The sequence below is a fragment of the Culex pipiens genome, chromosome 1 (genome assembly GCF_016801865.2).
Source record: "Culex pipiens pallens isolate TS chromosome 1, TS_CPP_V2, whole genome shotgun sequence".
Lineage (NCBI taxonomy): Eukaryota > Metazoa > Arthropoda > Insecta > Diptera > Culicidae > Culex > Culex pipiens.
The window spans coordinates 80,797,381-80,824,144 of NC_068937.1; the positions used below are offsets into that span (position 1 = coordinate 80,797,381).

The following is a 26,764-nucleotide window of genomic DNA, read 5'->3' on the forward strand; positions in this document are numbered from 1 at the left end:
AAATACTTTTATTACATGATTCAAACCCGCATAAAGATTTACTATAAACCTACAGTAGATTTTATGGTTATCACACGATAAATTCTATGGTTATTTTTACCATGATTCTACAGTAGCCTTTATGTTTTTTCACCATAGAATATATCCTATTCTGGGAATTTACTATAAAAAAGGGGTATTGTTAGGCACAGTCACCATAAAAATTTCGACTTTTCCCCATACAAAAAAAAACCAAATACTATACATTCTACCGTATTTTCATTGATGCCTTTTCCGTCCAAAAAATTACCCTGACCATAGAAAACATCATACACTTATAATAAAAACAGTAACCATTACAATGGTTTGCACAGTAAATTCACAGTTCTTCATGGATTTTTCCATACTAAATAGTACGGTTTAAACTATATTCGTACATTGGAATAAATAATAACTACAGTATGTTTCATTGTATTTTCATTTTATTATTTTTTTTTCTTTCCACTACATTATACTGTAAAAAATGAATATGGACAATGAAATATATAATTAAATACAGTATTTTTATGGTTCTTATTGTATTGGCCCAAAAAGCTAGCTGTGTACGTTTGTGTTCGTGTTGGTGCGTGTTACAAACTTTGGCTTTGGTTTCTCTTCCACCCAGTCAGTTCAATTCGAATTCTGAAACGAAATCAAATTAGATTCGAATTAGGTTCCATTTCGAACGCAACAACCGGTTCGAACACGGAACCGGTTGTTGCGTTTGAAACGGTTTCTATTTAGAATCTAATTAGATTACGTTTCCAAATTCGAATTGAATTGCTGGGCTCTTGCAATCTTTTCCGTTCTCTTTCTCGCACTATTGTTTCGCCTTCCCGTTTCACTCGGCTTAGCTGCAATTTTTTCAGCGACAACCTCTATGAAAATCCGTCCGCCATCATCGAATCGGCCAGGTTCGCGCGAAGGCTCCGGTTGATTTCGTCCTCTTGTCACCACCAACACCACAGGAACTCCGTCTACGTTGTCGGTCTACCCTTTTCGCATCTGTAGCAACGCCTTCCAGGAAACGGCCAGGGAAAATTTGGCGATCCAAACAAGCAGCCTGCGGAATTTGAACAGTAAATACTCCACTTTCTGTTTTCCCCCGCTCCTGCTTACCTGGTTGCAGTAGGATTGCCCTCTTGGTGATCAGTTGACCCGTGGATGAGATTGTTGCACTGTTTCCATTGATTTCATCCGGAAAGAAACTCCCCGGCAGCATTACTTGGCTCATCCTTAATCCACGATCGAAATAGTCCCTGCAATAACGAAAACAAATAATAAAAAAAATAGTCAGCAAAAAAAAAGTTTTTTTTGTTTGTTTATTCTCAAGCAGGCCAAGGAAAATGTCTGCAAGTGCTGCAAAGTGAGATTCCACGAACACGGAACCGGTTGTAGCGTTTGGAACAGGATTTGTTAACTATTCGAATTGAATTTCGTTTCAGAACTCAAGTTGAACTGACTGGGTTGTTACGTTTGAACCGGAATCCGAATCGAGAACCGTTTCAGAATTGAAAATACTGGGCCGTAGCTCTGTCCACCTCCAATAGCGTAGAAAAAATGTCCCAAGAAACAACCACACTTCAAACTCACCCTGGTCCGTCACTCGGCAGAAACAACACCCGGAACGTCATGACGGCGGCCGGGAAAGTCCGCAGCTGGAGCCGTGCCTTCTTTTCCAAAACGAGCGCCTCCGTTGTGTTGAATCCCGGTAAAAAAGAGAAACACAAAAAGCAGGCCATGAAAAATGCCTACTGCTGGGATTCCGCCCTTTCAAGTTTCACAAAACAGCAAATACTCATCCAGATTTGCTCATTCCGCCATTTAGGAGCTGTTCCGGTACGGCCACCCGCACGATTTAACGACAGAGGATCCTTTTTCACAATCACACACTACTTCACGTTGAAAATCTCAAATAAATCCGCGGCCACCACCAACGTGATTGAACACGCACGCAAGTGAAAATTTTTGACAGCTCGCTGCGTTCGTCATGGTGCGTTCGTTTGGTGAGCGTTGCCAAGTTCAGTCATGGTGCGTTCGTTTAAGCTAAGTATGCAGATCGGAAGGAACTGTAAGGTCCGGAACATTCCCGTTTTTTACAATCACTCACTCAATCACGCACGCATCCGTCTTCTGCCGCTGCTCGTTGCATTCTCCCCGCACAAAGGGAGAGCCGCCCAACAAGTGGGGCCGCGCAGCTTCTTTGTTCCTCGTTTTGTGTCGTCCTTCGTATGCTTGACAATGTGGGGAAACTTGTGTTAATTAGAAACATCAAATTGTGCGCTAGCCGTGTTAGGACCCTACATCCCACCTTGCTTTTAAAAACAAAATATTTTAATCGCCCTTCAGTCGCGTTTGTCTATTTTGCAGAGATATGTGCAAAAACAATAACATCAGATTATCGCTTAATACATCAAATAAATTCAACAGAAACTTACTACTCTTTAAACATGCTTACTGGCTGTGCTAATATCACATGCTCATTAACCCACCGTTTGTAAGGGCACTTGTAAGAAAGGCGAAAACACGCGACTTCCCGAAGGTTAAGAAACGGTATACGATTCTTCACGAAGCACAATAAATTATATATTCTTGCAACACAATCTATTTACGCTGACGGCATTTTCTAAACTTTATAAACTGATCATTTTCATCAACTACATATTCTTAAATGTGATAACACTATCCACTTTCCTCCCCTTTGACTAATTTTTACATGTTTTTTTTTCAAGGTAAATTAAACATTATGAAATCAGGTACCTGATCGAAACCTGCTGATTCAAACAATGTACTTCCTTTTCATTGAAGAACATTATTTTTGAAGAAAGAAACTTCACCTAATTATGGCAGCAAACGAGCTACTCTAGCTGAACAGTCTTAAAGGAATATATAATGTTTTGGTATACTAAGTCAACTCATCATTTGAAAACATGATAATAATTACATGTAACTCTCGCCAGTAACAGATTGTTAATCACATGTTGGTTTGCATCGACTTTTGTAGATAATACGATTCTCAGGATTAATTATCATTCTGCTGCAATTGTATCCCGCACTCAATTGTTGGCATGTCCGATCAACATGCTTCATTTCATATCTAAATCAGGCTAATATCCACTTTTGGAAAAATCGAGAATTTATTTTCTCCAGGTGGTAGAAGATGTTCCAACGCATCTTCTGAAACTTGAACTTCTCTAAAATATTGTAAATGCTAATCACCAACCGGCGAAGATTCGGTGACGAACACAACAAAGCGTTTTTTTTTACGGAATACTTGATTTGGCATAATACCTGAATCCTCAACTATGGGCAGAATAAGTTACGTGATTCCAGAAGTTTGAAATAAACAAATCATGCTCGGAATCAAAGTATGCTTTATAGTCGCAGCCAACCAACAGTTCAGTACAAACCACCGCACTTTTCGCAGTAGCTAGACTGACGCTCTCTACAATCGCAGCATGTTAAAATTATCTAGCCAGGCATAATACTATCCTCCACGACTAACACATATTTTTTTCACGCTAATAACGAAAAAAACTTCTATCACTTGAGTAACTTTTGGTGCCATACAAAAACTCAACAAAACAATTGTATATGAGCAATTCTCTACAAAACCGGCCGATTTCGACCATTTTTATTTTTTGTATTTTTTGATTTGGCTCAAACTTTGTGGGGGCCTTCCCTATGACCAAAGAAGCCATTTTGCATCATTAGTTTGTCCATATAAATTTCCATACAAATTTGGCAGCTGTTCATACAAAAATGGTACGTAAATATTCGAAAATCTGTAACTTTTGAAGGAATTTTTTGATCAATTTGGTGTCTTCGGCAAAGTTGTAGGTATTGTTAAGGACTATTTAGAAAAAAATAGGTACACGGAAAAAAAAATTTCCCGATTTTTTTATTAACTTTTTTTTCACAAAAACTCAAATTCCCAAAATACGTATTTTTTGATTTTCGAGATTTTTTGATATGTTTTAGGGGACAAAAATCCGCAACTTTTGAGCTATAGAGAAACATGGTCAAAAAATCTGCCGCCGAGTTATGATTTTTTGAAAAACTGGTGATTTTTGGAAAAAATCGAAATTTCATACATAAAATTTTTTTGACCTCATTTTTTTATGCAAAATTGAATTTGCAATCGAAAAGTACTTTACAGATTTTTTGATAAAGGGCTCCGTTTTCAAGATATAGCCACCGAAAGTTTGATTTTAGCGAAATATTTGCAGTTTTTCAATTTTTAAAAATAGTGACCATGAGTGACCATTTCTAAAAATATTTTTTTTGAAAAGTTCAGAAAATTTGCTATAAAATTGTCCAAGAGACATTGAAGATTGGACCTCTGGTTGCTGAGATACAGCGGCTTAAAGAAAAAGAAACACGAAAATTGAAGTTTTCTAAGTCTCACCCAAACAGCCCACCATTTTCTAATGACGATATCTCAGCAATTAATGGTCCGATTTTCAATGTTAATACATGAAACATTCGTGAAATTTTCCGATCTTTTCGAAAAAAATATTTTGAAAAAAAATAAATCAATACTAGCATTTTTAATGGGCATAATATTCAAAGTTTGGCCCTTTTAAAATGTTAGTCTTGATTTAATTTTTTTCAAAATATTTTTTTCGAAAAGATCGGAAAATTTCACGAATGTTTCATGTATTAACATTGAAAATCGGACCATTAATTGCTGAGATATCGTCACTAGAAAATGGTGGGCTGTTTGGGTGAGACTTAGAAAACTTCAATTTTCGTGTTTCTTTTTCTTTAAGCCGCTGTATCTCAGCAACCAGAGGTCCAATCTTCAATGTCTCTTGGACAATTTTATAGCAAATTTTCTGAACTTTTCAAAAAAAATATTTTTAGAAATGGTCACTCATGGTCACTATTTTTAAAAATTGAAAAACTGCAAATATTTCGCTAAAATCAAACTTTCGGTGGCTATATCTTGAAAACGGAGCCCTTTATCAAAAAATCTGTAAAGTACTTTTCGATTGCAAATTCAATTTTGCATAAAAAAATGAGGTCAAAAAAATTTTATGTATGAAATTTCGATTTTTTCCAAAAATCACCAGTTTTTCAAAAAATCATAACTCGGCGGCAGATTTTTTGACCATGTTTCTCTATAGCTCAAAAGTTGCGGATTTTTGTCTCCTAAAACATATCAAAAAATCTCGAAAATCAAAAAATACGTATTTTGGGAATTTGAGTTTTTGTGAAAAAAAAGTTAATAAAAAAATCGGGAAATTTTTTTTTCCGTGTACCTATTTTTTTCTAAATAGTCCTTAACAATACCTACAACTTTGCCGAAGACACCAAATTGATCAAAAAATTCCTTCAAAAGTTACAGATTTTCGAATATATACGTACCATTTTTGTATGAACAGCTGCCAAATTTGTATGGAAATTTATATGGACAAACTAATGATGCAAAATGGCTTCTTTGGTCATAGGGAAGGCCCCCACAAATTTTGAGCCAAATCAAAAAATACAAATAAAATCCATTTCCGGTTTTGGTAGAGAATTGCTCATATACTTAAGAAATTAAAATAAGAAAATGTCCAAGCATGTACCAAAACAGCTCAGTACAAAAAACACTAAAGCACAACCTCCTACTCGGTTTATGTCTACATTCAAAACAGTTGGTATAGTTCGAAAATTGTTTTACAAATTCTCTCTTTCAACCATATAAATCGGTCCCCGAAACTTCTTATTTTTTCTGACTTATAGTCTTCGCATTTCTTTCATTATAATCAACAAAAAACCATAATAATGGCAACGGAAATTGCGCAAAACACTGAAATCATTACGCTGCTTTTCCGTTTTTTTATAGTAAGCAAAAACTAGATTTGATCTACCTAGAGATAGTTCCTAACTTAAAATAAATTCCCTCTGACTTTATTGTACATGTATATTGTAATTCAAATAACAATTGAGCAGAACCTAACTATTTAAGACTTAAACAATTTTATATCTAATGTCAGTTCTGACCAGTGTTTTTTTTTCACAGTGTCAAATACTTCTCTCAACATTACTTCAGCTTGTTTATACCAAAGGGACATACCTTCCTTATCTGTATTATGCTACATGACTTTTTAATACGACTTAATCTTCGCTAATATTCACACCTTTTAATCTCTTTTCATGGAAATACAATTGTTTGTCGTCTGCCAATTGCATAGCTATTTTTCCAAATATACCCAAAAAAAACAAACAGCTTTTTGGATATAAAGACTCTAGTAATCGAACGGTTCACAAACATCAATCTGGTGCAGCTACTACAAAATCATAGCACTCACGCATCACCTTTTCATTAAAACTTCAGAAGTGTACCAGTAAATTCAGATATCGGATATTGGAAGACTCAACTTTGTTTTTTTTTCATGTATTGGCATTTTCATCATTTTCAACTTTGTTTTATTTCTTGCACATTGTCCAAATTGTAATTGCATCCCACAAGCACATAAACCATCATTCAAATATTCCTCTTTTCTTTCTTTTCTCACGTTTTGGTTAGTGTATCCACTTTTGTTAAAAATCATCCTCAGTTACATTTGTACGGTATCTATAATTATTTTCTTTACGAAACAAAGTTAACGTTATGCTGTCGGTCATTTTTGCTTGTACCAGTACTAGTCCTTCCTGTCCGGCACGGTGACATCAGGAGTGTGAATCTTGTGCGCGTTATGATTGATCCACACGAGCAGAACTTAACAATTAAAACAAGTTGCCCAAAGTTATCTGATATAAAATAATACCTAGTTTCAAGTTCGCAAACTGGAAGTTTATTTCCTCCTTCATCCTTCAAGCTAAAAGACCTTCCAATTCCCAAACTGGAAGGTTTCTATTCCATCAGCCCCCTGGCTTGAAGTCCTCCCAGTTCCCAAACTGGAAGTTCACTTCATCTCTCAGCCCCCAGGCTGGCATCCTTCCAGTTCCCAAACTGGAGGTCCTCTTCCTTCAGCCCCCAGGCTGGCACTCCTTCCAGTTCCCAAACTGGAAGTCCCTCCAGTTCCCAAACTGGAGGTCCTCATCCCCCAGCCCCCAGGCTGGCACCCTTCCAGTTCCCAAACTGGAAGTTCTCTATTCTCTCAGCCCCCAGGCTGGCACTCCTTCCAGTTCCCAAACTGGAAGTCCCTCCAGTTCCCAAACTGGAGGACCTCTTTTCTACTTAGCCCTCAGCCTTTCGCTCATAAAAAACACCTTCGCAAATCAATACATTAGCTCACATCCTAAAAACTCCACAGTTTCACTATTTCCACAATTATGCTGAATATCACATAGTCAATCTCCCAATGCCCATTTTTTTAAAAACACTGCTCAGATTTCACAAGGCTAAACTCAAGTTCATTCATCCCATTTCAAATTCAATAATATTCTTTTTGATTTTACTTAAATCGGTTACTAATGAGATTACACAAAATCAAACAATTAATTAGCAATTCCATCTCTAACTTAGATTAACACAACATACATTCTTGTATAACAAAACAAATAACTTATGTTTACATTTTAAACCCAATAAAGACCGCATAAAAGTTCTAGTCTCAATGAATGTTGTGCCAAATAGACAGATTTTCTTTTATTTATTTATTCATTTATTTATTTATTTACCGATTTTTTTTTATTTATTTATGTTTTTTTTTTTACGGGGAAACAATATAAGCCACCCCCGCAGCCTAGTTTATTGTGCAATGTGAAAACCTCATTATCTTGGTAAAACAACTAACATTACTCACTTCAAAAAAATGAACGCCAAAAATCACAATCAATCCTGCAAAACAACCACGCGGACCCCGCTGCCTGCGCATAATTGATGCAGCAAAAGCAATTAACAATTATCACTGAACAAAATCCTTTTTTATTATTTGCACTCATTAATACTAAAATGCGCTTACCTTGTGTTTATTATATATATTTTTTTTAGTTTTCCTCTGTGCATAAATGGTTTCTTTCGCCTTTAAAAACTTTTTTTTTACTCCTCGTCGCCATTTGTAATGTCCGGAACATTCCCGTTTTTTACAATCACTCACTCAATCACGCACGCATCCGTCTTCTGCCGCTGCTCGTTGCATTCTCCCCGCACAAAGGGAGAGCCGCCCAACAAGTGGGGCCGCGCAGCTTCTTTGTTCCTCGTTTTGTGTCGTCCTTCGTATGCTTGACAATGTGGGGAAACTTGTGTTAATTAGAAACATCAAATTGTGCGCTAGCCGTGTTAGGACCCTACAGGAACGTGGTCAAGAAATCAGGGAATTAAGGAATTAGGAAATTTGTAAATTAGGAATAAGGAAATTTGGGAAACTATTAAATTATGAAATAATGGAATTATGAAATAAGGAATTAGGAAATAAGGAATTAGGAAATAAGGAATTAGGAAATAAGGAATTAGAAAATAAGGAATTAGGAAATAAGGAAATAAGAAAATTACAGAATTAAGGAATTAGGAAATTTGGGAATTAGGAAATTTGAGAATCAAGAAATTTGGGAATTAGGAAATTTGGAAATTATGATACTAGCAAATAAGTAAAATAAAAAAAATAAGAAAATTAGGTTATATGTAAATATGTTAGGAAATTAGGAAGTTAGGAATTTCGGAAGTTAGGAAATAAGGAAATTAGGAAGTTAGGAAATTCGGAAATTAGGAAATTAGGGAGTTAGGAAATTAGGAAATCAATAAATTAGGAAATTAAATTCTTAAATTCTTAAATTCTTAAATTCTTAAATTCTTAAATTCTTAAATTCTTAAATTCTTAAATTCTTAAATTCTTAAATTCTTAAATTCTTAAATTCTTTAATTCTTAAATTCTTAAATTCTTAAATTCTTAAATTCTTAAATTCTTAAATTCTTAAATTCTTAAATTCTTAAATTCTTAAATTCTTAAATTCTTAAATTCTTAAATTCTTAAATTCTTAAATTCTTAAATTCTTAAATTCTTAAATTCTTAAATTCTTAAATTCTTAAATTCTTAAATTCTTAAATTCTTAAATTCTTAAATTCTTAAATTCTTAAATTCTTAAATTCTTAAATTCTTAAATTCTTAAATTCTTAAATTCTTAAATTCTTAAATTCTTAAATTCTTAAATTCTTAAATTCTTAAATTCTTAAATTCTTAAATTCTTAAATTCTTAAATTCTTAAATTCTTAAATTCTTAAATTCTTAAATTCTTAAATTCTTAAATTCTTAAATTCTTAAATTCTTAAATTCTTAAATTCTTAAATTCTTAAATTCTTAAATTCTTAAATTCTTAAATTCTTAAATTCTTAAATTCTTAAATTCTTAAATTCTTAAATTCTTAAATTCTTAAATTCTTAAATTCTTAAATTCTTAAATTCTTAAATTCTTAAATTCTTAAATTCTTAAATTCTTAAATTCTTAAATTCTTAAATTCTTAAATTCTTAAATTCTTAAATTCTTAAATTCTTAAATTCTTAAATTCTTAAATTCTTAAATTCTTAAATTCTTAAATTCTTAAATTCTTAAATTCTTAAATTCTTAAATTCTTAAATTCTTAAATTCTTAAATTCTTAAATTCTTAAATTCTTAAATTCTTAAATTCTTAAATTCTTAAATTCTTAAATTCTTAAATTCTTAAATTCTTAAATTCTTAAATTCTTAAATTCTTAAATTCTTAAATTCTTAAATTCTTAAATTCTTAAATTCTTAAATTCTTAAATTCTTAAATTCTTAAATTCTTAAATTCTTAAATTCTTAAATTCTTAAATTCTTAAATTCTTAAATTCTTAAATTCTTAAATTCTTAAATTCTTAAATTCTTAAATTCTTAAATTCTTAAATTCTTAAATTCTTAAATTCTTAAATTCTTAAATTCTTAAATTCTTAAATTCTTAAATTCTTAAATTCTTAAATTCTTAAATTCTTAAATTCTTAAATTCTTAAATTCTTAAATTCTTAAATTCTTAAATTCTTAAATTCTTAAATTCTTAAATTCTTAAATTCTTAAATTCTTAAATTCTTAAATTCTTAAATTCTTAAATTCTTAAATTCTTAAATTCTTAAATTCTTAAATTCTTAAATTCTTAAATTCTTAAATTCTTAAATTCTTAAATTCTTAAATTCTTAAATTCTTAAATTCTTAAATTCTTAAATTCTTAAATTCTTAAATTCTTAAATTCTTAAATTCTTAAATTCTTAAATTCTTAAATTCTTAAATTCTTAAATTCTTAAATTCTTAAATTCTTAAATTCTTAAATTCTTAAATTCTTAAATTCTTAAATTCTTAAATTCTTAAATTCTTAAATTCTTAAATTCTTAAATTCTTAAATTCTTAAATTCTTAAATTCTTAAATTCTTAAATTCTTAAATTCTTAAATTCTTAAATTCTTAAATTCTTAAATTCTTAAATTCTTAAATTCTTAAATTCTTAAATTCTTAAATTCTTAAATTCTTAAATTCTTAAATTCTTAAATTCTTAAATTCTTAAATTCTTAAATTCTTAAATTCTTAAATTCTTAAATTCTTAAATTCTTAAATTCTTAAATTCTTAAATTCTTAAATTCTTAAATTCTTAAATTCTTAAATTCTTAAATTCTTAAATTCTTAAATTCTTAAATTCTTAAATTCTTAAATTCTTAAATTCTTAAATTCTTAAATTCTTAAATTCTTAAATTCTTAAATTCTTAAATTCTTAAATTCTTAAATTCTTAAATTCTTAAATTCTTAAATTCTTAAATTCTTAAATTCTTAAATTCTTAAATTCTTAAATTCTTAAATTCTTAAATTCTTAAATTCTTAAATTCTTAAATTCTTAAATTCTTAAATTCTTAAATTCTTAAATTCTTAAATTCTTAAATTCTTAAATTCTTAAATTCTTAAATTCTTAAATTCTTAAATTCTTAAATTCTTAAATTCTTAAATTCTTAAATTCTTAAATTCTTAAATTCTTAAATTCTTAAATTCTTAAATTCTTAAATTCTTAAATTCTTAAATTCTTAAATTCTTAAATTCTTAAATTCTTAAATTCTTAAATTCTTAAATTCTTAAATTCTTAAATTCTTAAATTCTTAAATTCTTAAATTCTTAAATTCTTAAATTCTTAAATTCTTAAATTCTTAAATTCTTAAATTCTTAAATTCTTAAATTCTTAAATTCTTAAATTCTTAAATTCTTAAATTCTTAAATTCTTAAATTCTTAAATTCTTAAATTCTTAAATTCTTAAATTCTTAAATTCTTAAATTCTTAAATTCTTAAATTCTTAAATTCTTAAATTCTTAAATTCTTAAATTCTTAAATTCTTAAATTCTTAAATTCTTAAATTCTTAAATTCTTAAATTCTTAAATTCTTAAATTCTTAAATTCTTAAATTCTTAAATTCTTAAATTCTTAAATTCTTAAATTCTTAAATTCTTAAATTCTTAAATTCTTAAATTCTTAAATTCTTAAATTCTTAAATTCTTAAATTCTTAAATTCTTAAATTCTTAAATTCTTAAATTCTTAAATTCTTAAATTCTTAAATTCTTAAATTCTTAAATTCTTAAATTCTTAAATTCTTAAATTCTTAAATTCTTAAATTCTTAAATTCTTAAATTCTTAAATTCTTAAATTCTTAAATTCTTAAATTCTTAAATTCTTAAATTCTTAAATTCTTAAATTCTTAAATTCTTAAATTCTTAAATTCTTAAATTCTTAAATTCTTAAATTCTTAAATTCTTAAATTCTTAAATTCTTAAATTCTTAAATTCTTAAATTCTTAAATTCTTAAATTCTTAAATTCTTAAATTCTTAAATTCTTAAATTCTTAAATTCTTAAATTCTTAAATTCTTAAATTCTTAAATTCTTAAATTCTTAAATTCTTAAATTCTTAAATTCTTAAATTCTTAAATTCTTAAATTCTTAAATTCTTAAATTCTTAAATTCTTAAATTCTTAAATTCTTAAATTCTTAAATTCTTAAATTCTTAAATTCTTAAATTCTTAAATTCTTAAATTCTTAAATTCTTAAATTCTTAAATTCTTAAATTCTTAAATTCTTAAATTCTTAAATTCTTAAATTCTTAAATTCTTAAATTCTTAAATTCTTAAATTCTTAAATTCTTAAATTCTTAAATTCTTAAATTCTTAAATTCTTAAATTCTTAAATTCTTAAATTCTTAAATTCTTAAATTCTTAAATTCTTAAATTCTTAAATTCTTAAATTCTTAAATTCTTAAATTCTTAAATTCTTAAATTCTTAAATTCTTAAATTCTTAAATTCTTAAATTCTTAAATTCTTAAATTCTTAAATTCTTAAATTCTTAAATTCTTAAATTCTTAAATTCTTAAATTCTTAAATTCTTAAATTCTTAAATTCTTAAATTCTTAAATTCTTAAATTCTTAAATTCTTAAATTCTTAAATTCTTAAATTCTTAAATTCTTAAATTCTTAAATTCTTAAATTCTTAAATTCTTAAATTCTTAAATTCTTAAATTCTTAAATTCTTAAATTCTTAAATTCTTAAATTCTTAAATTCTTAAATTCTTAAATTCTTAAATTCTTAAATTCTTAAATTCTTAAATTCTTAAATTCTTAAATTCTTAAATTCTTAAATTCTTAAATTCTTAAATTCTTAAATTCTTAAATTCTTAAATTCTTAAATTCTTAAATTCTTAAATTCTTAAATTCTTAAATTCTTAAATTCTTAAATTCTTAAATTCTTAAATTCTTAAATTCTTAAATTCTTAAATTCTTAAATTCTTAAATTCTTAAATTCTTAAATTCTTAAATTCTTAAATTCTTAAATTCTTAAATTCTTAAATTCTTAAATTCTTAAATTCTTAAATTCTTAAATTCTTAAATTCTTAAATTCTTAAATTCTTAAATTCTTAAATTCTTAAATTCTTAAATTCTTAAATTCTTAAATTCTTAAATTCTTAAATTCTTAAATTCTTAAATTCTTAAATTCTTAAATTCTTAAATTCTTAAATTCTTAAATTCTTAAATTCTTAAATTCTTAAATTCTTAAATTCTTAAATTCTTAAATTCTTAAATTCTTAAATTCTTAAATTCTTAAATTCTTAAATTCTTAAATTCTTAAATTCTTAAATTCTTAAATTCTTAAATTCTTAAATTCTTAAATTCTTAAATTCTTAAATTCTTAAATTCTTAAATTCTTAAATTCTTAAATTCTTAAATTCTTAAATTCTTAAATTCTTAAATTCTTAAATTCTTAAATTCTTAAATTCTTAAATTCTTAAATTCTTAAATTCTTAAATTCTTAAATTCTTAAATTCTTAAATTCTTAAATTCTTAAATTCTTAAATTCTTAAATTCTTAAATTCTTAAATTCTTAAATTCTTAAATTCTTAAATTCTTAAATTCTTAAATTCTTAAATTCTTAAATTCTTAAATTCTTAAATTCTTAAATTCTTAAATTCTTAAATTCTTAAATTCTTAAATTCTTAAATTCTTAAATTCTTAAATTCTTAAATTCTTAAATTCTTAAATTCTTAAATTCTTAAATTCTTAAATTCTTAAATTCTTAAATTCTTAAATTCTTAAATTCTTAAATTCTTAAATTCTTAAATTCTTAAATTCTTAAATTCTTAAATTCTTAAATTCTTAAATTCTTAAATTCTTAAATTCTTAAATTCTTAAATTCTTAAATTCTTAAATTCTTAAATTCTTAAATTCTTAAATTCTTAAATTCTTAAATTCTTAAATTCTTAAATTCTTAAATTCTTAAATTCTTAAATTCTTAAATTCTTAAATTCTTAAATTCTTAAATTCTTAAATTCTTAAATTCTTAAATTCTTAAATTCTTAAATTCTTAAATTCTTAAATTCTTAAATTCTTAAATTCTTAAATTCTTAAATTCTTAAATTCTTAAATTCTTAAATTCTTAAATTCTTAAATTCTTAAATTCTTAAATTCTTAAATTCTTAAATTCTTAAATTCTTAAATTCTTAAATTCTTAAATTCTTAAATTCTTAAATTCTTAAATTCTTAAATTCTTAAATTCTTAAATTCTTAAATTCTTAAATTCTTAAATTCTTAAATTCTTAAATTCTTAAATTCTTAAATTCTTAAATTCTTAAATTCTTAAATTCTTAAATTCTTAAATTCTTAAATTCTTAAATTCTTAAATTCTTAAATTCTTAAATTCTTAAATTCTTAAATTCTTAAATTCTTAAATTCTTAAATTCTTAAATTCTTAAATTCTTAAATTCTTAAATTCTTAAATTCTTAAATTCTTAAATTCTTAAATTCTTAAATTCTTAAATTCTTAAATTCTTAAATTCTTAAATTCTTAAATTCTTAAATTCTTAAATTCTTAAATTCTTAAATTCTTAAATTCTTAAATTCTTAAATTCTTAAATTCTTAAATTCTTAAATTCTTAAATTCTTAAATTCTTAAATTCTTAAATTCTTAAATTCTTAAATTCTTAAATTCTTAAATTCTTAAATTCTTAAATTCTTAAATTCTTAAATTCTTAAATTCTTAAATTCTTAAATTCTTAAATTCTTAAATTCTTAAATTCTTAAATTCTTAAATTCTTAAATTCTTAAATTCTTAAATTCTTAAATTCTTAAATTCTTAAATTCTTAAATTCTTAAATTCTTAAATTCTTAAATTCTTAAATTCTTAAATTCTTAAATTCTTAAATTCTTAAATTCTTAAATTCTTAAATTCTTAAATTCTTAAATTCTTAAATTCTTAAATTCTTAAATTCTTAAATTCTTAAATTCTTAAATTCTTAAATTCTTAAATTCTTAAATTCTTAAATTCTTAAATTCTTAAATTCTTAAATTCTTAAATTCTTAAATTCTTAAATTCTTAAATTCTTAAATTCTTAAATTCTTAAATTCTTAAATTCTTAAATTCTTAAATTCTTAAATTCTTAAATTCTTAAATTCTTAAATTCTTAAATTCTTAAATTCTTAAATTCTTAAATTCTTAAATTCTTAAATTCTTAAATTCTTAAATTCTTAAATTCTTAAATTCTTAAATTCTTAAATTCTTAAATTCTTAAATTCTTAAATTCTTAAATTCTTAAATTCTTAAATTCTTAAATTCTTAAATTCTTAAATTCTTAAATTCTTAAATTCTTAAATTCTTAAATTCTTAAATTCTTAAATTCTTAAATTCTTAAATTCTTAAATTCTTAAATTCTTAAATTCTTAAATTCTTAAATTCTTAAATTCTTAAATTCTTAAATTCTTAAATTCTTAAATTCTTAAATTCTTAAATTCTTAAATTCTTAAATTCTTAAATTCTTAAATTCTTAAATTCTTAAATTCTTAAATTCTTAAATTCTTAAATTCTTAAATTCTTAAATTCTTAAATTCTTAAATTCTTAAATTCTTAAATTCTTAAATTCTTAAATTCTTAAATTCTTAAATTCTTAAATTCTTAAATTCTTAAATTCTTAAATTCTTAAATTCTTAAATTCTTAAATTCTTAAATTCTTAAATTCTTAAATTCTTAAATTCTTAAATTCTTAAATTCTTAAATTCTTAAATTCTTAAATTCTTAAATTCTTAAATTCTTAAATTCTTAAATTCTTAAATTCTTAAATTCTTAAATTCTTAAATTCTTAAATTCTTAAATTCTTAAATTCTTAAATTCTTAAATTCTTAAATTCTTAAATTCTTAAATTCTTAAATTCTTAAATTCTTAAATTCTTAAATTCTTAAATTCTTAAATTCTTAAATTCTTAAATTCTTAAATTCTTAAATTCTTAAATTCTTAAATTCTTAAATTCTTAAATTCTTAAATTCTTAAATTCTTAAATTCTTAAATTCTTAAATTCTTAAATTCTTAAATTCTTAAATTCTTAAATTCTTAAATTCTTAAATTCTTAAATTCTTAAATTCTTAAATTCTTAAATTCTTAAATTCTTAAATTCTTAAATTCTTAAATTCTTAAATTCTTAAATTCTTAAATTCTTAAATTCTTAAATTCTTAAATTCTTAAATTCTTAAATTCTTAATTTCTTAAATTCTTAAATTCTTAAATTCTTAAATTCTTAAATTCTTAAATTCTTAAATTCTTAAATTCTTAAATTCTTAAATTCTTAAATTCTTAAATTCTTAAATTCTTAAATTCTTAAATTCTTAAATTCTTAAATTCTTAAGGGTGCACAGCAACCGAAGAAGTTGTTGTCTTCTTATTCCAAATTTGTCAAACTTACGGACCCAATCCTGAAAGAATCTGACTGTCAAAATGGTCAAACTTTATTGTAAATAACTTTGAAGACTGTAATTTAGGGGATGAATAAAAAATCATATCGATAGTTCCCGTATTTTTGAAGATACAAAAATGTATGTAACAGAAATCTGGGTGCAAAAGCGATGGTTGATGTGTACCGTTAAATTCTTAAATTCTTAAATTCTTAAATTCTTAAATTCTTAAATTCTTAAATTCTTAAATTCTTAAATTCTTAAATTCTTAAATTCTTAAATTCTTAAATTCTTAAATTCTTAAATTCTTAAATTCTTAAATTCTTAAATTCTTAAATTCTTAAATTCTTAAATTCTTAAATTCTTAAATTCTTAAATTCTTAAATTCTTAAATTCTTAAATTCTTAAATTCTTAAATTCTTAAATTCTTAAATTCTTAAATTCTTAAATTCTTAAATTCTTAAATTCTTAAATTCTTAAATTCTTAAATTCTTAAATTCTTAAATTCTTAAATTCTTAAATTCTTAAATTCTTAAATTCTTAAATTCTTAAATTCTTAAATTCTTAAATTCTTAAATTCTTAAATTCTTAAATTCTTAAATTCTTAAATTCTTAAATTCTTAAATTCTTAAATTCTTAAATTCTTAAATTCTTAAATTCTTAAATTCTTAAATTCTTAAATTCTTAAATTCTTAAATTCTTAAATTCTTAAATTCTTAAATTCTTAAATTCTTAAATTCTTAAATTCTTAAATTCTTAAATTCTTAAATTCTTAAATTCTTAAATTCTTAAATTCTTAAATTCTTAAATTCTTAAATTCTTAAATTCTTAAATTCTTAAATTCTTAAATTCTTAAATTCTTAAATTCTTAAATTCTTAAATTCTTAAATTCTTAAATTCTTAAATTCTTAAATTCTTAAATTCTTAAATTCTTAAATTCTTAAATTCTTAAATTCTTAAATTCTTAAATTCTTAAATTCTTAAATTCTTAAATTCTTAAATTCTTAAATTCTTAAATTCTTAAATTCTTAAATTCTTAAATTCTTAAATTCTTAAATTCTTAAATTCTTAAATTCTTAAATTCTTAAATTCTTAAATTCTTAAATTCTTAAATTCTTAAATTCTTAAATTCTTAAATTCTTAAATTCTTAAATTCTTAAATTCTTAAATTCTTAAATTCTTAAATTCTTAAATTCTTAAATTCTTAAATTCTTAAATTCTTAAATTCTTAAATTCTTAAATTCTTAAATTCTTAAATTCTTAAATTCTTAAATTCTTAAATTCTTAAATTCTTAAATTCTTAAATTCTTAAATTCTTAAATTCTTAAATTCTTAAATTCTTAAATTCTTAAATTCTTAAATTCTTAAATTCTTAAATTCTTAAATTCTTAAATTCTTAAATTCTTAAATTCTTAAATTCTTAAATTCTTAAATTCTTAAATTCTTAAATTCTTAAATTCTTAAATTCTTAAATTCTTAAATTCTTAAATTCTTAAATTCTTAAATTCTTAAATTCTTAAATTCTTAAATTCTTAAATTCTTAAATTCTTAAATTCTTAAATTCTTAAATTCTTAAATTCTTAAATTCTTAAATTCTTAAATTCTTAAATTCTTAAATTCTTAAATTCTTAAATTCTTAAATTCTTAAATTCTTAAATTCTTAAATTCTTAAATTCTTAAATTCTTAAATTCTTAAATTCTTAAATTCTTAAATTCTTAAATTCTTAAATTCTTAAATTCTTAAATTCTTAAATTCTTAAATTCTTAAATTCTTAAATTCTTAAATTCTTAAATTCTTAAATTCTTAAATTCTTAAATTCTTAAATTCTTAAATTCTTAAATTCTTAAATTCTTAAATTCTTAAATTCTTAAATTCTTAAATTCTTAAATTCTTAAATTCTTAAATTCTTAAATTCTTAAATTCTTAAATTCTTAAATTCTTAAATTCTTAAATTCTTAAATTCTTAAATTCTTAAATTCTTAAATTCTTAAATTCTTAAATTCTTAAATTCTTAAATTCTTAAATTCTTAAATTCTTAAATTCTTAAATTCTTAAATTCTTAAATTCTTAAATTCTTAAATTCTTAAATTCTTAAATTCTTAAATTCTTAAATTCTTAAATTCTTAAATTCTTAAATTCTTAAATTCTTAAATTCTTAAATTCTTAAATTCTTAAATTCTTAAATTCTTAAATTCTTAAATTCTTAAATTCTTAAATTCTTAAATTCTTAAATTCTTAAATTCTTAAATTCTTAAATTCTTAAATTCTTAAATTCTTAAATTCTTAAATTCTTAAATTCTTAAATTCTTAAATTCTTAAATTCTTAAATTCTTAAATTCTTAAATTCTTAAATTCTTAAATTCTTAAATTCTTAAATTCTTAAATTCTTAAATTCTTAAATTCTTAAATTCTTAAATTCTTAAATTCTTAAATTCTTAAATTCTTAAATTCTTAAATTCTTAAATTCTTAAATTCTTAAATTCTTAAATTCTTAAATTCTTAAATTCTTAAATTCTTAAATTCTTAAATTCTTAAATTCTTAAATTCTTAAATTCTTAAATTCTTAAATTCTTAAATTCTTAAATTCTTAAATTCTTAAATTCTTAAATTCTTAAATTCTTAAATTCTTAAATTCTTAAATTCTTAAATTCTTAAATTCTTAAATTCTTAAATTCTTAAATTCTTAAATTCTTAAATTCTTAAATTCTTAAATTCTTAAATTCTTAAATTCTTAAATTCTTAAATTCTTAAATTCTTAAATTCTTAAATTCTTAAATTCTTAAATTCTTAAATTCTTAAATTCTTAAATTCTTAAATTCTTAAATTCTTAAATTCTTAAATTCTTAAATTCTTAAATTCTTAAATTCTTAAATTCTTAAATTCTTAAATTCTTAAATTCTTAAATTCTTAAATTCTTAAATTCTTAAATTCTTAAATTCTTAAATTCTTAAATTCTTAAATTCTTAAATTCTTAAATTCTTAAATTCTTAAATTCTTAAATTCTTAAATTCTTAAATTCTTAAATTCTTAAATTCTTAAATTCTTAAATTCTTAAATTCTTAAATTCTTAAATTCTTAAATTCTTAAATTCTTAAATTCTTAAATTCTTAAATTCTTAAATTCTTAAATTCTTAAATTCTTAAATTCTTAAATTCTTAAATTCTTAAATTCTTAAATTCTTAAATTCTTAAATTCTTAAATTCTTAAATTCTTAAATTCTTAAATTCTTAAATTCTTAAATTCTTAAATTCTTAAATTCTTAAATTCTTAAATTCTTAAATTCTTAAATTCTTAAATTCTTAAATTCTTAAATTCTTAAATTCTTAAATTCTTAAATTCTTAAATTCTTAAATTCTTAAATTCTTAAATTCTTAAATTCTTAAATTCTTAAATTCTTAAATTCTTAAATTCTTAAATTCTTAAATTCTTAAATTCTTAAATTCTTAAGGGTGCACAGCAACGAAGGAAGTTGTTGTATTCTTATTCCAAAATTGTCAAACTTACGGACCCAATCCTGCAATAACGGGATTGTAAAATTAATCAAACTTTGTTGTAAATTATTTTGTGGACAGTACTTTAGGGGATGAATAAAAAAATATTTCGATAGTAGCTGTAGTTTTGAAGATACTAAAATGTCTGTAACAAAAATCTGGGTGCAAGAGCTCTGGTTGATGTGCACCGTTAAATTCTTAAATTCTTAAATTCTTAAATTCTTAAATTCTTAAATTCTTAAATTCTTAAATTCTTAAATTCTTAAATTCTTAAATTCTTAAATTCTTAAATTCTTAAATTCTTAAATTCTTAAATTCTTAAATTCTTAAATTCTTAAATTCTTAAATTCTTAAATTCTTAAATTCTTAAATTCTTAAATTCTTAAATTCTTAAATTCTTAAATTCTTAAATTCTTAAATTCTTAAATTCTTAAATTCTTAAATTCTTAAATTCTTAAATTCTTAAATTCTTAAATTCTTAAATTCTTAAATTCTTAAATTCTTAAATTCTTAAATTCTTAAATTCTTAAATTCTTAAATTCTTAAATTCTTAAATTCTTAAATTTTTAAATTCTTAAATTCTTAAATTCTTAAATTCTTAAATTCTTAAATTCTTAAATTCTTAAATTCTTAAATTCTTAAATTCTTAAATTCTTAAATTCTTAAATTCTTAAATTCTTAAATTCTTAAATTCTTAAATTCTTAAATTCTTAAATTCTTAAATTCTTAAATTCTTAAATTCTTAAATTCTTAAATTCTTAAATTCTTGAATTCTTGAATGCTTAAATTCTAAAATTTTAAGAAGAAAATATTTCAAATATTGAAAATGCAATTTGTTTCGGAATGAAATTTTAGTGAGGAATTTGGATTACAATGTGTATTAAAATTCATAGATTTAGAATTTTTAATATTTCGAAATTTAAAATTTAATCATATTAAAATTTTAGATTTTAGTTTTTTTGAGCTTATATTTTTGAAGTCAAATTTCATTGATTAGATTTTTATAATTTGTTTATTGCGCAATTCCCACTAACATGGACTTCGCACTAATTTATTGCTATCGATCGCACTATTGCGACTTGTCAAACTGGCTTGGGAAATTTAAAATTTCCTAGAAAATGATCAAAGCGAGCCAAGGTTACTCGCTCGTTTTTCGGCTGTCAATCGCAATTTTGAAGTGCGAAAGTCCAGTTTGGTGGAAAATGCGACTGGAAATGTAAATAAACAACAACTGGTTGCCTAGTTTTTCAAACTCTTGTTGTCAAAAGTGCGAGAGAAAACTGCGGGCCAAATCCAAGTTACAGTGCAAGGGTCAATATATTGATTTATAGTTTTCTATTTTGTTTATATTGGACAAAATTATTGTTAAGTCCCTCTGTTTTGCAAAAAGATTTTTTTTGTGACACTTTTCTTGACTTGAGGTATTTTTTAGAAGGATTTTTCGCTTTCAATCCTTCAAACATAAAATATGTTTCATTTTTTATCAAATACTTTCTGTATTAGTTTTTTTTCTTTGAAAATAACATTTCTTGAATGTTGGTCGCGATTTTTTTTATATAGCGCGGCTTTCGCGCGGATTGGGGTTTCGGTCGGCGCGGATTTTTTTCGACTTTCCCGTAACAACCCTGTGGTTTGCTTTTTTTCGATTTTGCCATTTTTCCATGTTGCTATTTTATTGATTTACTATAGTGCTATTTGGCTATTTTGCTGTTTTATTAATTTAGCTATTTTTATATTTTACCATTTTGTTGTTTTACTTTTAGTCTTTTTTGCTATCCTGTCATTTCAAGCAAAACAATGTAAATGGGCCAAAGCCGAAGTGTAAACAAATAGTCTGTCCTGCTCGTCCCTAATGTAAACATCCACTGATTTTGCTATTTGTTTAATTTAGCTGTTTTGCTTTATGCTGTTTTGGCATATTTTGTTGTTGTTTTGCTTTTTGGCTCTTTTGCTATCCTGTTATTTTTTAAATGTTCTATATTGCCATTTAACCTTTTTGATATTTTGCTACTGTTTGATTTGCTAGTTTGTTTATTTTAAATTTAGCTATTTTGCTTCTTTTTAACTTCTGCCCCTTTTTCCTATCTTGCCATCTTGCTATTTTAATTATTTGCTATTATGCTTTTTTTATTTTTTTATTTTGCTTTTTAACTAGTTTGCTTTGGGTTTGCTAGTTTGTGTTTAGCTGGTTTTCTTTTTTTCCCATTTTGATATTTTGCCATTTTTTTTACTGGTTTGCTATTTTGCTATTCTGCCTTTTTCCATTTTGATATTTTACTGGTTAGCTTTTATGCTCTTTGGCTATTTTGCTGTTTTTATAAGCTATGTATTTTGCTATTTTTTCAGTTTGGTGTTTTGCTATTTTCCTAGATTGTTTTTTTGCTGTTTTGTTTTTTTCTTTTTAGCCTTTTTCAATTTTGCTTTTTTACTGCTTTGCTATTTTGCAAACTTGCTTTTTTGAATTTTTCTATTTTGATATAATACTGATTTGCTAGTTTGCTTTTCAGCAGGTTTGCTTTTTCCATTTTGCTATTTTATTGGATTGCTATAGTGCTATTTAGCTGTTTTGCTATTTTAACATAACCTGCTTTTTATTTGTTTTCTATTCTACTGGTTTGCTTTTACCATTTTGGTATTATGCCGTTTTGATGGTTTGTTATAGCTATTGTGCTATTTTTTAATTGAGGTGTTTTGCTTTTTGCTGTTTTGGTTTTTTTTTGTTGTTGTGCTTTTTGGCTGTTTTGCTATCCTGTTATTTTTTTTTATTGTTCTATTTTACCATTTAACTTTTTTGATATTTTGCCAATTTTGCTACTGTTTGATTGGCTAGTTAGTTATTTTGCTTGTTGATTTTAAATTTAGCTATTTTGTTTTTTTTTTATTTTGCCTTTTTCCCATTTTGCTATTTTGTTTTTTTACTGGTTAGCTTTTTACTCTTTGGCTATTCTGTTGTTTTTAAATTTATGTATTTAGCTATTTAGACCCTAGCGCAGCCAATCTTTCGAAGGGATCCTGGAGAGTGCCTTTGGTTAGATAACGCCTAGCACTCTTCTCGTCATTTATTCACATTTGTAGTGCGCCATTGCATTAGAATGCATTGAAACACCAAAAGCGTTAAAGCGGCCAGGCCTACTGCGTAAAGCCGTATCGCAGAGACATGATTCGTTTGAAGTGGGTTTTTTTTTATTGAACTATTTAGCTTTTTTTCCCATTTTGCTATTTTACTGGTCTGCTGTGTTTTTTTTTTTTTTTTTAAATTTAGCTATTAAATTAGTTTTCCTATTTTGCAATTTTACTAACTTGCTATCTTGCTTTCTTGCTAGTTCACATTGGTCTGGTCTGAGTATTCTTGAACACCGTCAACCAGAACGCTGGAATGCCATGCGCGTCCTTGATGATCTTCGAGTGCCGGTTTTACAGTTGAGGGCCAATCGCTTGAAGCGTTCCGTCACTCCGGCGTCAACCTCGTCCTCGGACTCTTTCTTCCGGTCGGCCTCACCTCCGACTCCCCGGTGATGACCGCTTTCTTGCGCCCCAGGGGCTGGTACAGCTCCTGGTATTTGCACTCCAACGCGTAAACCTCCTCGAAGAATTTGGCCTCTAACTTGAGGTACTTCTTCTGCAGCTGCTTGCACGCATTCACCCGGTGGTCGACATTCTCCGGCAGGGCCTTAATCACATCCTTCATCATCATCCAGCGCATCGCATTCTATTCCGAAAGATGTTCTTCAGCAGATCCTCGACTTTGTTTTTCTTCTCAATAAAGATATTGATCTCCTTTTCGTTCTCCTTGCAAATTTCCACAATCTGGTAGAAGTTGCGGTCCTCCGGCCACGTCGCCGTCACAACAGCACCTGCTAATCCAGCCAGATCGATTATTTTTGTTCGAATCTGAGGCTCGAAGTCCATTCCCGGCCAGGTGAACTCTTCCGACTTGGTAGCTCGACGTGGGTTAGCAGGAGTTGCTGGAGTTTGTGCAACTCGGCGAGGGCTATAATAGGTGCACGCCTGCGTCGAGGTCACTCGGACGGCGCCACTGTCTGTGTCTCCGGTGCTCAGCACCGTCCATGAAGGTCAAAACGAAGAACGCGTCGAACTGCAATGAAAGGATTTTGTGAGGCTCGTTAAGTTGACTAGGCATGAGGACTAGGCGAGTGTCGTTAGTCCGGAAGGTGGGATGCCAGTACGTGAGAAACTTACCGTCCGCGCGTTTCTCGACGGCCCAGACGGCGTTCTGATTATCCGGTAGCTTCAATACGGCCATTCCGAAAACGTTTAGGCTATAACAACAGACTCAAATCGAGTACCGTGTTATCGGGACCCATGCCTGATACATCTGGGGTGAGTCCTCGTTGGCGATGCGAGATCGGCAGCTCTGGATCGAAGCGTAGGAGTTAATTTCATCGACCTTGATCAGGTTCTTAACTGGTCACCCTCTTCCAGTGGCATGGATTTACCATGCATTTTACCGTGCCCGGTGGAACCATGTCAACGAGTTTAATTTAGTCACGACGTCATCGTCCGTCTCCAGCCAACGGCCAACGGATGATCGCCCGGGCGTGGCCCCAGTCACGTTTGAAGTCGAGGTTGCCCAGCTCCAGTCAGGTCAGCTGACCGAGGAAGATCTTGGCCACCGTTCGTGTGATCTTGCGGGATACGAAGTTTTCCCCGCGGCTCGGCGATTCGTGGTTAAACGGAGTTTTTTTCGTTCTGCGGCGTCTCGAGGACCTTCCGGTGCAGTTCCAACGAACTTGTCTGGTAAAACTTGACCGACTTTTCCAATCCGCACGTCCGGATGACATCCAGCAGCCGGAGCGTCCCCACGGCGTCCACTTCGGCCGTGTATCCGCTCAGGTCGAACAAACCTTGACGGGCCAGGTTGTAGATCTCCTCCGGGCGGACGGCCGAAATGATCTTCACTAGGCAGCTGCTGTCGGTCATGTCGCCGTAGTGCAGAATCATCCGGCCCTGCTTGTCCTGGATAGATTCTGTTCGCTGCGGCCACTGGAAACATCAAACTCTTAAAGATTCGGCAATCTTACCGCGAAAAGGAACGAAGAAAATCGAGAAAAAAAAACAACAACAACAGCAGTAAACATAAACAAATCCTACCGTACAGTACCACCATACGGTATCAAAATAAAAATTTATTTTTTTCTGATTTTGGGCAAATATCACAATAATACGACAAGAAAAAAATATTGCACTGCAGAAAGTATAGTTCTGCTAACTTTTACATAGTTTAGTTAGAAAACTGCGAGAAAAAAATAGATTTTTATTAAAATTATTTAAAACCAATATTACTACTCCGTACGGTATCTGTTTACTTCACAGTGGTGCTATCTATTGGTAAAAATTTAGTTCATCAAATGTACCAGAAGAGGGATATAGAGTACAACAAAAGCGAACCTGGCGGCAATTTGAAGAAACACCCCCGTCGGGTGTTCCATTGAACTGCCGCAATCCGCTTTTCTCCTTGTTTTGTCGTGCGCCTGCCATCTGAGCTGTAATTAAAAAGATAAGTTCTGCTGTCTTTTGGTCGAAGGAGTGCTGCTGCTAGCCGGTAAGAATTAAAAATTTTGTATGCCTTGGAATAATTTTATAGCTTTTTTGATTTCAGAAAATGAATTTCTACTCGATTGTTCAAACTTTTGAAGATGATGAATTTATGCTGTCCGTTCTCCCAACGAAGTGGACGATTCGAGGTGGATGGACAGGTGAAGCAAACTCGGTTGAAGGGCAGGATGTTTGCTTTTGGCCGAAAAACATTGCTGGCCACCGACTGTTAGAAAAAACGAAGAAAGATCCCGAACTCGCCGTTGAAAAAGCCCACTTGCAAGAATATCGCTGCAAAATTAAGCGAACCGGATTTCAGACGTACAACGAGGTGAGTTTTGTTTGTAAATAAGAGATAAATATTCCAATTCCAATTATTTTCTAGGCTGTTCGGAAGCTTAAGGTCATGGAAACAACGCCCGACACGGACGATTTTGACCCTCCAAGGAAATCAGCGAAGGGGAACGGTGCCGTCGAACTTTTTAAAGCCATCCAGGCATCCGGAGGTTCTAAGACTAAGCAGATTCAAACTATAACTGTACCCGAACCCGAAAATCCTCAGCTCAACCTGATCATATCGCTGCTTCACGGTCTGGAAGAGAAAATCGATTCTCTCCAAACATCATACAACACCCTCAAGGACGATGTGGAACAAACTCGCGGTTTAGTGTGCCGCATGAACGCCAAGGTTGACTATTTAGCCTCGAACAGCAGAGTTCCGACAGCATCAACCTCAAACCAGAAGGTAAAATTGAAGAAATTTTCACTTTCGCCTGTGAACTCCTTGGACGAACTAAAATCTCTGGAAGAGAATTGTAAAGACGAGGAATTTGTTATGGAGGCAATTCGTTCAATCGGCAGAATATTCGGAAAGAACCAACAAACCGGAAACGGGGCAACGGTTTGTCTGAGGCTCGTCGACTCGCTATTTACTCGCGAGTTTTTGACGAAATGCTCATGGACGGGTTTGAGTCGTACTCGCTCCGAAGACGGTAGCATTATAACGAAAATTGGATTTCAACGATTCGAGAGAGTAATTGACTTGTTTTATCAAACCGTATCGTATTCAGACCCAGTTTATCCGGTTGAAGAATGTAACAATTTCCTCCGTCGATGCCTCCAAAATGCAAAACAGCGATTCGAGGAGGTCAAGGGAATCCGCAATACTTCATCTCGAAAGAGGCGCAAGAAGATTGCGGATGTCAACGCTACACACGACGCTGCAGGTAGCTCGGATGGTGATATTACGGAGAACGAGAGCAACGGTGAAGAAGAGAACGGATGTGGAACCGTTAAGGTAGAGCAGCCGATCATTCAGCGTGAGGAGATTGTTGAAGAGTACGTCGTGCTAGAGGAAATCTGATATTATTCTGTTATTTCGATCACATTGTTGAACATAACTTGTTTTGTTTTTGTTGATTAATTGTAAACGCAAATAAAAACCATTTTCACCAGCATAAATGTTATTTTATTTAGCATTATAAATTTTCACCTGCTGCAAATGTGTGGAGCAAAGGAACTAACGACGTTTCTCCTTGTATAGTAACTACTACTAACTTACATAGAATCTGATTTAAC

General features: G+C 27.0%; 2 protein-coding genes and 1 pseudogene across 3 annotated transcripts; 1 reads left to right on the top strand and 2 right to left on the bottom strand.

Annotated features, from left to right (window-relative positions):
- On the bottom strand, positions 1-2,031 carry LOC128093841 (uncharacterized). Of its 2 annotated transcripts, none has more exons than XR_008212783.1 (3): positions 1,138-1,562; positions 895-1,081; positions 1-660 (listed from the first exon to the last, which is right to left on the bottom strand). XR_008212783.1 is itself a non-coding variant. In XM_052711680.1 (3 exons), the coding sequence occupies exons 1-3, from the start codon at positions 1,758-1,760 to the stop codon at positions 996-998; spliced, it is 375 nt and encodes a 124-aa protein (XP_052567640.1). In that variant the 5' UTR covers positions 1,761-2,031; the 3' UTR covers positions 2-995. The 2 variants fall into 2 exon arrangements, 1 of the variants encoding a protein (XP_052567640.1); XM_052711680.1 differs by adding an exon at positions 1,612-2,031 and having other exon boundaries at positions 2-1,081; positions 1,138-1,277.
- A 20,799-nt stretch (positions 2,032-22,830) lies between these two features.
- On the bottom strand, positions 22,831-24,640 carry LOC120427366 (uncharacterized; annotated as a pseudogene).
- LOC120427382 (uncharacterized) lies at positions 24,638-26,563 on the top strand. The gene is made up of 2 exons (XM_039592235.2): positions 24,638-25,517; positions 25,572-26,563. Exons 1-2 carry the CDS (start codon positions 25,254-25,256, stop codon positions 26,547-26,549), a joined length of 1,242 nt encoding a protein of 413 aa, XP_039448169.1. The 5' UTR covers positions 24,638-25,253; the 3' UTR covers positions 26,550-26,563.
- Positions 26,564-26,764: the final 201 nt, after the last annotated feature.